The sequence below is a fragment of the Zootoca vivipara genome, chromosome 13 (genome assembly GCF_965207765.1).
Source record: "Zootoca vivipara chromosome 13, rZooViv2.hap1.1, whole genome shotgun sequence".
In the NCBI taxonomy this organism is placed as follows: domain Eukaryota; kingdom Metazoa; phylum Chordata; class Lepidosauria; order Squamata; family Lacertidae; genus Zootoca; species Zootoca vivipara.
Window position 1 is genome coordinate 9,371,831 of NC_142596.1, and position 12,959 is coordinate 9,384,789.

The 12,959-nt window shown below is 43.7% G+C and overlaps 1 protein-coding gene across 1 annotated transcript in view; it reads left to right on the plus strand.

Moving 5' to 3' along the window:
- The first annotated feature begins 1,181 nt into the window (after positions 1-1,181).
- The window catches only part of TBC1D21 (TBC1 domain family member 21), a 34,336-nt gene continuing 22,558 nt past the window's right edge, over positions 1,182-12,959 (plus strand). Inside the window, exons 1-2 of the mRNA XM_035130485.2 lie at positions 1,182-1,274; positions 7,982-8,089. Of these exons, the coding sequence (XP_034986376.2) occupies positions 1,182-1,274; positions 7,982-8,089 (201 nt within the window). The remainder of the gene's footprint in view (positions 1,275-7,981; positions 8,090-12,959) is intronic.

The following is a 12,959-nucleotide window of genomic DNA, read 5'->3' on the forward strand; positions in this document are numbered from 1 at the left end:
TTGACAAAAGGCTGTGTGATTGTAGGGTGTGGAACCTCAATGTTTGCAGAAGTATGGAAACAATTTAGGAGAGAAAACCTAAAGGGCACTCCATTAAAATAAAAGAAAGCAGATTCACGAAGACTGAGCATTCTTGGCTGCCGTGCTGTGTGTGTGTTTGGGGGGAATGCTGTGTGTGTGTTTGGGACAGGAACCTTCTAACATTTTGTTACAGGGCCCACTTGTACAACTCTAAATGCCCAAGATACATACTCTCTGCATGTGAAAGAGCATCAGTCACCACCAACCAGGTAAAGCAAGCCAAGAAGAAGATGAAGATGAAGAAGAAGAAGAAGAAGAAGAGGAGGAGGAGGAGGAGGAGGAGGAGGAGGAGGAGGAGGAGGAGGAGGAGGAGTTTGGATTTGATATCCCGCTTTATCACTACCCGAAGGAGTCTCAAAGCGGCTAACAATCTCCTTTCCCCTCCTCCCCCACAACAGACACCCTGTGAGGTGGGTGGGGCTGAGAGACTTCAGAGAAGTGTGACTAGCCCAAGGTCACCCAGCAGCTGCATGTGGAGGAGCGGAGACACGAACCCGGTTCCCCAGATTACGAGTCTACCGCTCTTAATCACTACACCACACTGGAGAAGGCTTTGCCCCTGGTGAAGACGGTAGGGTTGATGTTACATCAGCTAGTTTGTCTTAAGGACAATGACCCACCTCATCCCACCAGTAAGCCAGTTCTGCCCATTTTCTAGAGCAAAGATGGATAACCTGTGGCCCTCCAGGTGTTATTGGACTCCATTTCCCATCAGCCCCAGCCAACATAGTTTGTGTCCAGGGATGGTGAGAGCTGAAGTCAAGCAATATCAGGAGGCCACAGGTTTCCCAACCCCATTCTAGAAATATAGAAACATCTCTCACACTAAGCATCTCCAAATGCCCTTGCCCCTTGAGAGAACATCCATTCTGAAAATCCTTTCTTCATCCAGTGACCTCATGCCTCTGTGACCTCATGCTACTATGGTAACCATTTTCAGTTCTGCAGCGGAAAACAGTTGACTTCATCTCCATGAGTCTTCATTTGTTTGATGGAAAGACAAAGGAGAAGATCAAGGGAGACTTTGGCTTCTCTAAGAAGTGTAAAGGGAATTCAGATCTGTTTGGTTTGGAGCGATATAAGACTATTTTTGTGGGACAATGCAGAAAGGGATTTCTGCAGAAAAGGTTGAAGGCCCAACGTCCTCTGAAGAAAATATTGTAGGACTCAGTGCTTCTATCTCAACTCTACTGGTGAGTTCCCCTCCATTAGCATAATGAGGACCAATTGGAAGAGCTGGTGAAGGGGAAATCATGATAAGGCATGATAACTGTCTTCAAATATCTGAAGGGGTGTCATGCAAAAAGATGGATCAAGCTGTGTTCTGTCGTGCTGCAGATGGAACCAAGGGGTGGGAATGGCAGGGAAGCATATTTTGGGTAAACATCAAGAGAAACTTCCCTGACCATTGGTCAGACATGCCCAGCAAGATGTTGTCTACCCATGATGTAAACCATAGTAAGCCGAATGAACCAGCAGTCCAGCTCAGTGCAAGTATATGTAATGGTGATGGTGCCAGCAAGGCCTTCCTGTTTGGCATTGGGGGGGGGGGGAACCATTCTTTTTGGGTGCTCACCTGTTGGATTTGCATTGTCATCATGGGAAGCCTTGCAAATACCCAAGGCTATCAAGTTATCAGTAGGTATAAATGTAGCATTCTCTCCTAGCAGACTTTGGCCAGCTCTCAATTTCCCCGTCAATGATTTTTCGACCCGAAGAGATTCATGTGCCTCGAAAAACCCATAATTTCTTTTTCAATTCCATAGGCCACGGACCTTCTGTGATTCTGATGAGATTTACTTAAATGGCCCCCTCTACCTGATGGCATTGATTTTATTTCCTCAGTTCCTCTCATCAGGTTGTTTGTAACTAATTACACATTCAGTTTTGAAGCTCCTTTGTAACTAAACCTATGTACAAATATCCCAGCTCAGGTTTCCCAATTGGAAAATGTACCATTTGAGAAGGAAGTGAGAAGAGATATATATGCACACAATGTTTATATACTACTTGATTGTAATAAAACCTCAGAGCAGTCATATAAACATTTTGTTTGTTTGTTTGTTTGATATACCACCCTTTATCCAAACATCCCAGCGGAGTGTACAAAATTAAGATAATAATTTACATGGCATAATAAAAACATAATGCAACATAAAATAATAATACCGATAACAACAACAACAACAACAACAACAACAACAACAACAAGCCCTCCACTCCACATTTAACAAGCCATAGATTAAACAAGCCCCTTCATGGATCAATGCCTTGTCGTGGCGAAGGGGCTTGAATAACTCAGAGAAGCTATGAGCTATGCCATGCAGGGCCACCCAAGATGGACAGGTCATAGTGGAGAGTTTTGACTAAACGTGATCCACCTGGAGAAGGAACTGGCAAGCCACTCCAGTATCCCTGCCAAGAAAACTCCATGGACAAAGACAACAGGCATATAAAAGTTATGACGCTGGAAGATGAGCCCCTCAGGTCGGAAGGCGTCCAACATGCTACTGAGGAAGAGCGGAGGACAAGTACAAGTAGATTCAGAGCTGATGAAGCGGCTGGGCCAAAGCCGAAAGGACGCTCAGTTGCGGATATGCCTGGAAGCGAAAGGAAAGTCCGATGCTGTAAAGAAAAATATTGCATAGGAACCTGGAATGTAAGAACCATGAATAGAGGTAAGCTGGATGTGGTCAAAAATGAGATGACAAGAATAAATATCGACATCCTGGGCATCAGTGAACTAAAATGGAAGGGAATGGGTGAATTCAGTTCGGGTGACTATCATATCTACTACTGTGGGCAAGAATCCTGTAGAAGAAATGGAGTGGCCCTCATAGTCAACAAAAGAGTGGCAAAAGCTGTGATGGGATGCAATCTCAAAAATGACAGAATGATCTCGATACGAATCCAAGGCAGACCTTTTAACATCACAGTAATCCAAGTTTATGCACCAACTACCGGTGCTGAAGAAAGTGAAATTGACCAATTCTATGAAGACCTACAACACCTTCTAGAAATGACACCAAAGAAGGATGTTCTTCTCATTACAGGGGATTGGAATGCTAAAGTAGGGAATCAAGAGATAAAAGGAACAACTGGCAAGTTTGGCCTTGGAGTTCAAAATGAAGCAGGGCAAAGGCTAATAGAGTTCTGTCAAGAGAACAAGCTGGTCATCACAAATACTCTCTTCCAACAACACAAGAGACGACTCTACACATGGATATCACCAAATGGGCAGCATCGAAATCAGATTGATTATATTCTCTGCAGCCAAAGATGGAGAAGCTCTATACAGTCAGCAAAAACAAGACCTGGAGCTGACTGTAACTCAGATCATCAGCTTCTTATAGCAAAATTCCAGCTTAAACTGAAGAAAGTAGGAAAAACCACTGGGCCAGTAAGATACAATCTGAATCAAATCCCTTATGAATACACAGTGGAAGTGAGGAACAGGTTTAAGGATTTAGATTTGGTGGACAGAGTGCCTGAAGAACTATGGATGGAGGCTCGTAACATTATACAGGAGGCAGCAACGAAAACCATCCCAAGGAAAAGGAAATGCAAGAAAGCAAAATGGCTGTCCAACGAGGCCTTACAAATAGTGGAGGAGAGGAGGCAAGCAAAATGCAAGGGAGATAGGGAAAGATACAGGAAACTGAATGCAGATTTCCAAAAAACAGCAAGGAGAGACAAGAGGGTCTTCTTAAATGAGCAATGCAAAGAAATAGAGGAAAACAATAGAATGGGGAAAACCAGAGATCTGTTCAAGAAAATTGGAGATATGAAAGGAACATTTCGTACAAAGATTACCATAATCAAGGACAAAAGTGGTAAGGACCTAACAGAAGCAGAAGACATCAAGAAGAGGTGGCAAGAATACACAGAGGAATTATACCAGAAAGATATGGAGGTCTCGTACACCCCAGGTAGTGTGGTTGCTGACCTTGAGCCAGACATCTTGGAGAGTGAAGTCAAATGGGCCTTAGAAAGCACTGCTAATAACAAGGCCAGTGGAAGTGATGATATTCCAGCTGAACTATTTAAAATTTTAAAAGATGATGCTGTTAAGGTGCTACACCCAATATGCCAGCAAGTTTGGAAAACTCAGCAATGGCCAGAGGATTGGAGAAGTTCAGTCTACATCCCAATTCCAAAGAAGGGCAGTGCCAAAGAATGCTCCAACTACCGCACAATTGCCCTCATTTCACACGCTAGCAAGGTTATGCTTAAAATTCTACAAGGCAGGCTTAGGCAGTATGTGGACCGAGAACTCCCAGAAGTGCAAGCTGGATTTCGAAAGGGCAGAGGAACCAGAGACCAAATAGCAAACATGCGCTGGATTATGGAGAAAGCTAGAGAGTTCCAGAAAAACGTCTACTTCTGCTTCATTGACTATGCAAAAGCCTTTGACTGTGTCGACCACAGCAAACTATGGCAAGTTCTTAAAGAAATGGGAGTGCCTGATCACCTCATCTGTCTCCTGAGAAATCTCTATGTGGGACAAGAAGCTACAGTTAGAACTGGATATGGAACAACTGATTGGTTCAAAATTGGGAAAGGAGTACGACAAGGTTGTATATTGTCTCCCTGCTTATTTAACCTATATGCAGAATTTGTCATGCGAAAGGCTGGACTAGATGAATCCCAAGCAGGAATTAAGATTGCCGGAAGAAATATCAACAACCTCAGATATGCAGATGACACAACCTTGATGGCAGAAAGTGAGGAGGAATTAAAGAACCTTTTAATGAGGGTGAAAGAGGAGAGCGCAAAATATGGTCTGAAGCTCAACATCAAAAAAACCAAGATCATGGCCACTGGTCCCATCACCTCCTGGCAAATAGAAGGGGAAGAAATGGAGGCAGTGAGAGATTTTACTTTCTTGGGCTCCTTGATCACTGCAGATGGTGACAGCAGTCACGAAATTAAAAGACGCCTGCTTCTTGGGAGAAAAGCAATGACAAACCTAGACAGCATCTTAAAAAGCAGAGACATCACCTTGCCGACAAAGGTCCGTATAGTTAAAGCTATGGTTTTCCCAGTAGTGATGTATGGAAGTGAGAGCTGGACCATAAAGAAGGCTGATCGCCGAAGAATTGATGCTTTTGAATTATGGTGCTGGAGGAGACTCTTGAGAGTCCCATGGACTGCTAGAAGATCAAACCTATCCATTCTTAAGGAAATCAGCCCTGAGTGCTCCCTGGAAGGACAGATCGTGAAGCTGAGGCTCCAATACTTTGGCCACCTCATGAGAAGAGAAGAATCCTTGGGAAAGACCCTGATGTTGGGAAAGATTGAGGGCACTAGGAGAAGGGGACGACAGAGGACAAGATGGTTGGACAGTGTTCTCGAAGCTACGAACATGAGTTTGACCAAACTACGGGAGGCAGTGGAAGACAGGAGTGCCTGGCGTGCTATGGTCCATGGGGTCACGAAGAGTCGGACACGACTAAACGACTAAACAACAACAACAACAACAACAACAACAAAGATTAAACAACATGGGGAATAAAATATATTTGAGGCTATAATATGACTCCACAGCAAACTTTTTCTTTGACAGTTTTGCAGTACACTGTAGAAAATGACATGGCCCATTTGGAACACTGAAAGCTTTTGCAATACCAATAGATCGGTCAATGAATGGTGAGGATCACCCTGTGGAAGGATTTAAAGCAATGCTCAAGGCAAGAATGGTTTGTGTGGCCATATATGAATTCCCACAAAAAGTGGACACAAATTGGCATACAATTTGTTTTTTTGTGATTTTTATATGCATCTACACAAGTTATAGCTGAAGAAGTACAATAAGTCCCCTGTCAGGTTTTACAGCACTGTAGATTTTAAACCTGTTTTTCACCTACCCTAATTTGATACGTTTTTAATTTAACAGAAGCCATATGCCACATACTCAACAGAAAACTTCTAAGCAGTTTACAAAGAACAATTCAAATATTCATTTTTAAAAAAACTGATAAAAGCAAACGCTAAAAACAAATGGGCATAAATTTGTTAATTTAACAGATTCCTTCTGAAAGGGATATAAATACCAGGTAATGTCTTTTAATTGTGTTTATCTCAGTCTGTTAGAAACCATTAATTTATCATTTATTTATTTATTTATTTATTTATTTATTTATATTTGTGTTTTGATGCACTGAATCAATAATTTTTTTAAAAAATGCAATACAACACCTGCAAAACAAATAGAGAACTCTTTCACACAGATAACCGTCCTCTGTTAAGTAGGACACATGGCCACCCATGCAGCAGACCTTCTGATGCTTCACACTCTCGTAACATCCGTCTTCTCATACTAAGAATTTTTGTCCAAACCCTTCTTTCCATGGCATATAATTTGCTGTCTTCAGTGCCAGCACCTCCCAGCAACACCCTCAAGCAGTTGCTGGGGTCCACGGCCATGATTGGCTACATGTGGGACCATGAATTAACCCTGGGTGGTGAAATGCCATTTTAATTCTGCAGTGTCCGCAATGTAGCATTGCTCCAAGGCACTGTGAGAAATTGAAATGCTAGGAACAATGGGAAGCTGCCATTTTAATTTCCCACAATGACCCCTATTCCCCACACAGAGCTACCTCTGGCATTGCTCACCCACTCTGGGAACTGTAGCTCTGTGAGAAGACTCTCAGCAAGCTTAAACTGCAGGTCTCGGAATTTTTTGTTAGAAGCCGTGACTTTTTAAAGTGGCATCATAGCACTATAAGGGGGAGGTGAGCCTTTTTTTATTATCTTTTGATATACTGTATATATACAGTATTTGCAGTTTTACTGAGTAAACCTCCCTCGAAAGGCAATGATTTGAAACACGCAAGTGGGTTTGGAAAGAACCACTGCTGCTGTTTCCTCGGTGGAAGGAAGGCAAAAAAAATTGGATTGGAGTTTATTTTGTTCTTGCAGAAATACCAGTGTGTTGGGAGATGGTGCAAGACTGTGGAGGGGTATTCTGGACGGCTGCCCGGAGCTAATGGTTTCTTTTTGTCAGGGATCTGGAGTATTATGGTTTCTGCTGGCAGAAACCAAAAATGGAATTGCTGGAAGTGGACAATATCAGGGGGAAATATTTCACCAGAACTATGAAGACGAAAGTTTGAACAGACCAGTGGTTACAAACATAAATGAAAACCAAGTGAAGGATTAACATCGGAATAGTTTATTGACTAATTAATACTAATAAAGAAGGGACCCAGGTGGCGCTGTGGTTAAACCACTGAGCCTAGGGCTTGCCGATCAGAAGGTCGGCGGTTCGAATCCCTGTGACGGGGTGAGCTCCCGTTGCTTGGTCCCAGCTCCTGCCAACCTAGCAGTTCGAAAGCACGTCAAAATGCAAGTAGATAAATAGGAACCACTACAGCGGGAAGGTAAACGGCGTTTCCATGTGCTGCTCTGTTTTGCCAGAAGCGGCTTTGTCATGCTGGCCACATGACTTGGAAGCTATACGCCGGCTCCCTCGGTCAATAATGCGAGATGAGCGCACAACCCCAGAGTCGGTCACGACTGGACCTAATGGCCAGGGGTCCCTTTACCTTGTACCTTTACTAATAAAGAAATGCAATGTGACATTAGATGATTAGCATTCCACGAAATTCAGAGCATGGGAAGTCACCTAAATATATATAATTTGGCAATATATTTGGCTTTGTCTCTTTTTTATTGTATTGTAATTTGGAATGTTATAATGTGGTTTTTATTGGGTTATTAAATTGGAAAACTCAATAAAATGTTATTTTTTAAAAAAGAAAGAATGTGGCTGTACACACCTTCTCCCAATATCCGCATCCCTACCTGTTTGGTATCCACACCATGGGGTGGGATATCCTGAAGTCCTTTTACATTGCATCCTGGTGAACGGCAATCCCTTGACTTTGTTTTCCAGGGTATCAAGAAGTTGCCCATTGACAGTTCAGAATGGCAAAGTTATTTTGATGAGAGCGGCCAGTTACTCAAGTCAAGAGAGTTCATTTCAGCTAAAATCCTGGAAAGGGTGAGTGGTAGCTGGGAACCTTTGCTTGTAATGTGTGTATATATATACAGTGTTTTTTAATTGCACTGTGTGCTTAGTTGTGTTTCATTTCTCATTTTATTTGCACACCACTTGGAGAGCTTTTTTTTTAATCAAGTAAGTAGTTTGTAAATCTTCTAAATAAATAAAGATACAAGAAGGCAGTTTTGTATGCAGAATGGATACAGATTGGAGGTGATGAGGCAGTTTCCATTCTCATGCTTGTTGCTATCATTTTCCAATTTTTTACATGCAATATTAGATCTACCCTTTAAATGTTACCTCGCAATGCCGATGGCATGTCCTTTCTCTTGGAAGCTGCTGTTTTTACTCCAGGCCAATATGGGGCATCGGTTAGCATCGGTTACAGCTGCGAAGGTCTGGGTTGAAATCCCCACTCAGCAATGAAGCTCTCATTGGGTGACCTTGGGCCCATCACATTTTCTCAGCCAAACCTACCTCACAGGGCTGTTAGGAGGATAAAGGGAGGAACTATGTACACAGCGTTGAGTTTCTTGAAGGAAAGGTAGGGTTAAAAAATGTCACACTCCCCACTGCATCCAGCCAAACATCACCAAAAGTTTTTAATCATAGAGAGAAAGGAATAAAATTAATTCAATTCAGGGGAGGGTTCTGGAAGAGACCCAAGGGGACAAAATCTAGAGTGGCCACTTGTGTATCACTCAAGATGGGTGGGGTATTAATTAATTAATGAATTTTGATGGTGATGATAATAACAATAACAATAACAATAACAATAACAATAATAATAATAATACAAAAACAAACAATGATACATCCAAATAGTGGTATAATATCATGTGCATATCCAGCACAGGTTCATTTTCTTACAAATATGAAATAACTCCAAACAGACCTAAAATCAAAGGTCTGTCTCTCCGCACAGCCTCCATTAGCCTGGAGCTGTTTTTCTTCAGGAGAGACTTCATTAGCACACCCAGGGCCGTCTCAAGCAGGTCGGGCGCCCTGGCACTGAGGCGTGGAGATCGCTTCGGCACCCCCGCCCTTGCAGCGCGCAGCATGGCTTCCGCACGGCTTTGCCGCGCAGCGCCCCCCCTGCCGGCCCTGCACCCTGGTGCCCCGCGCCACCGGGACTATACCTAGAGCCGGGCCTGAGCACAGCTTTGTCTTCAGTGGCTTTCAGAGAAAGAAACACTCTTCAAAATGACAATTTGCAACTGAAGAACCGTCTCACATGATCTAAAGCAGTGTTTCCCAACCTTGTGCCTCCAGCTGTTTTCGGACTACAATTCCCATCATTCCTGACCACTGGTCTTGCTAGCTAGGGATGATGGGAGTTGTAGTCCCAAAACATCTGGAGGCACAAGGTTGGGAAACACTGATCTAAAGTTCAACACCATGTGAGAGGAGGTAGAGCAAATACATAACAGTTTATTAGTAACCCGTAAGGTTCCAAGAGAGCTCTTCTTAGACTCAGTGGAATTTTCCGTGTTAAACTTTCAGCAATACACATTCAAACACATCAAGAGTTATTTCCCATTTCAATGTCAATTAAACAATTATTCTTAACATTTAAGACTGGGCAAACGTGGAACACAGAGAACTGAAACTCTCAGATTTCTCCATCTCTACTTGTCGGACTGCTCAGTCAGCTCTCCGGTTACTCACCGTTGATGGGCAACCTCAAGGCCTATTCTACCCTCTCTTCTTCAGGTTCTTGATCTTTAAACCAGACTTGGACCAACCAACCAAGTTGTGCTCAGTAGACTCCCAAAGCATATGCAAATACCCCCTTAGTGAGCTACAGCCCTGCATTTGTTTATTTATTTATTTTGCAAACATACAGAATAATACTCAGAACGAAGGTAAAAAAATATAATGAAGCTGACATGGGAGAGTGGAGTGGTTTCCTGGGAGTATTGTTACATGATTCATCGCTTCAGATTTTTTTCTATAAGGCGGGGAAATAAGCCTTTTAGAGGCATCACTGGGGCAAGGACATGATGGCCTTGTTTCCACATCCCTGAATGGCCGAGTGGGACTAAGCTGTCTATGAGCATCTAATACATGTGAAAGATTTGTGACTTTCCTTCCGCTAGCTCATTTAGCACATCTCCGGAGCCAAGGTGAGGTTGCCATGGTAATCGGAAGCCCTGGCAGCTTCAGAAAAGGATTCTTCTCCAGGGGAGTTTCTTTTCATGGCAATGGAAGCGGTCTTGCCCGGCAGATAGGTTTGGGGTCAGAAGGATTTTCCATGCACTGGCATTCCAGCAGAACCTAGAGAGAACTGGAGAAATCCACCTTGGGGGATGATTATCATCCGTGTTGCACAGCTGCCAACCAATTAAACTTGGATTGAACAGCTACATTTTAAACCAACTAAATAACATGTGGGAGCTGCAACAAAATGTTGCAGTGTGGAGTGCTCCTTTTTTGGATTCCTGCCATTCCCTCCCATTTCCCCCCCACCACATTTTCTTCCCCATCCCAACAGTCAGTCAACATTTCTTGCCCACTGAGTATGTTCATTCACCATTAGACTTGGGTTTTGGGGGGAAGGGTTCCCCTCCCCTTATGTTCCCCCTGGCCCAGTAATGTTTCTTTCTACTTCAAAAAAAACACCTTTGGTTTCCTGAAGCCTGTAGAGATTCCCCTCTTGTTCATGGGTGATAGTGTTTTGCCTACATAATCTTTAGCACCCATAGTCTAAACTTTCGAAATATGAGAAATCATCATACAGATGCTCCACAAATGTTTTAAACAGCATGAGTCTTGTCCACAGGCACGCTGTGTAAACCATGAATGGTTCTTTCACATGTGGTGGACTTGTAAAAGGGTAAAGGAGTATTGGGAAATAATCCATAATGAATTGAAAAAAATGTTTTGAAGTACATTCCCCCCCCAAAAAAAAATAAACCAGAGCCCTTTTTGTGGGGATAATCCAGACAGAAATTCACAGGTGTCAAAAAAGATTATTTATGTATACTGTGGCCCGTGTTTTGTTAGCCCAAACATGGAAAACGAGCGAGGTCCCAACTAAAGAAGAATGGCAACTTAAGCTGACAGAATATGTGCAACTTGCAGACTTAACATACAGAATAAGAGAACAAGAAGAACATACATTTAGAGAAGATTAGAAAATGTTTATTGAATACATGGGGGAAATTGTGTACACCTGAAAAGGTTGGCAGTATTAAGATAAATTCAACAGTGTAAATAAGTTTTGGTGGATGTTATAATGGAATACTGAATGGTTTAGTTCAGGGGTCCCCAGACTTACACGGCTGCGGGCCGGAGGGCGGGGGAGTGCGCACCCGTGCGCATGCACGCACACACACTTACTGGCGCGGTGGCGCGCTTCCAGGTCGGAAAAATCGCCGAAAATCGTTTGTGCGCATGCGTATGGGCCTCCCCCCGACCCGGAAGTGCACCAGAAATGACCTCTTCTGGGTCGGGAGAGGCCCATACGCATGCACACAAACGATTTTCGGCGCTTTTTTCGATCTAGAAGTGCGCCGCCGCACTGTGTGCCGTGAGAGCGGGCGGCGGCAGCGGGCGGCGGGGGTCGTCGCGGGCCGGATTGGGAGGCCAATTGGGCTGCATCTGGCCTGCGGGCCGTAGTTTGGGGACCCCTGGTTTAGTTTTTGTAAAATATGCAGGGATTTATGATATGCAAAATGAAACATGGAAAGAGAAGAAGGGAAGCCATTGATATTTTAAGGATGGGCTTGCTGATCAGAAGGTCGGCGGTTCGAATCCCTGCAACGGGGTGAGCTCCCGTTGCTCGGTCCCAGCTCCTGCCCACCTAGCAGTTTGAAAGCACATCAATTTGCAAGAAGATAAATAGGGACCGCTCCAGCGGGAAGGTAAACGGTATTTCCATGCACTGCTCTGGTTCGCCAGAAGCAGCTTTGTCATGCTGGCCACATGACCCGGAGGCTGTCTGCGGACAAACACCAGCTCCCTCGGCCTATAGAGCGAGATGAGCGCCGCAACCCCAGAGTTGGACACGACTGGACCTGATGGTCAGGGGCCCCTTTACTTTTAAATGAGTGTTTTAAATTATGAAACAGAATATATATATATATATATATATATATATATATATATATATACACACACACACACACACACACACACACACACACACACACACATACATATATATGGTTGTTGAACTCCTTCAGCTCCAGTCATCTCTGCCCATGCCCCCCTGGTTGTGGCTCATGGGGCTGAATTCCAACAGCATCTGGAGAACCATAGGTGTGGTCGAAACCTTTGCAATCCAATCCTCCTACACATTGTCTTGAAATAATTCACATTAAAGACAGTGAGGCCTTCTAAGATGTTGTTGGACTTCAGCTCCCATAAAGCCCAGCCAGCATAAGCCAATGGCCAGGAATGATGGGAGATCCAACAGTGTAATCTCCAACCAATCCATCTGCCAATTAATCTGATGAAAAGGCTGGACATTTTGCATCTCCCTATTACATCTTTGGCAAATTAGTTTCACCATCACGCAAGGGGTTTTTCAAGCAGTCTACATATTCTAAAGTTGTTTCTTCAGTCGGTGAGAAGTGCTTTCCCACCTTCATTGGAGGGAAGGAGACAGCCACAAAAGCCCAAATGAACCCAGGGAAACCTAGCACTTCTGAAGAGAGCTGTGAAAATGTTCTCTCTCCCCCCTCAAGAGCTCCACAGTCTGTCATAAATGTTAGTCTTTGCCTTGATAAATTTAGCCAATGCCATGACCTTGGCAGATCCCATTTGTCTCTCGTGTAATTTTATCGAAATTGCCAAGTTATTCCACATCTGCATCCTTTCCCCTTCTCATCTAAGCCACAGCATCTGTCTTTGGGACTTGGAGAGT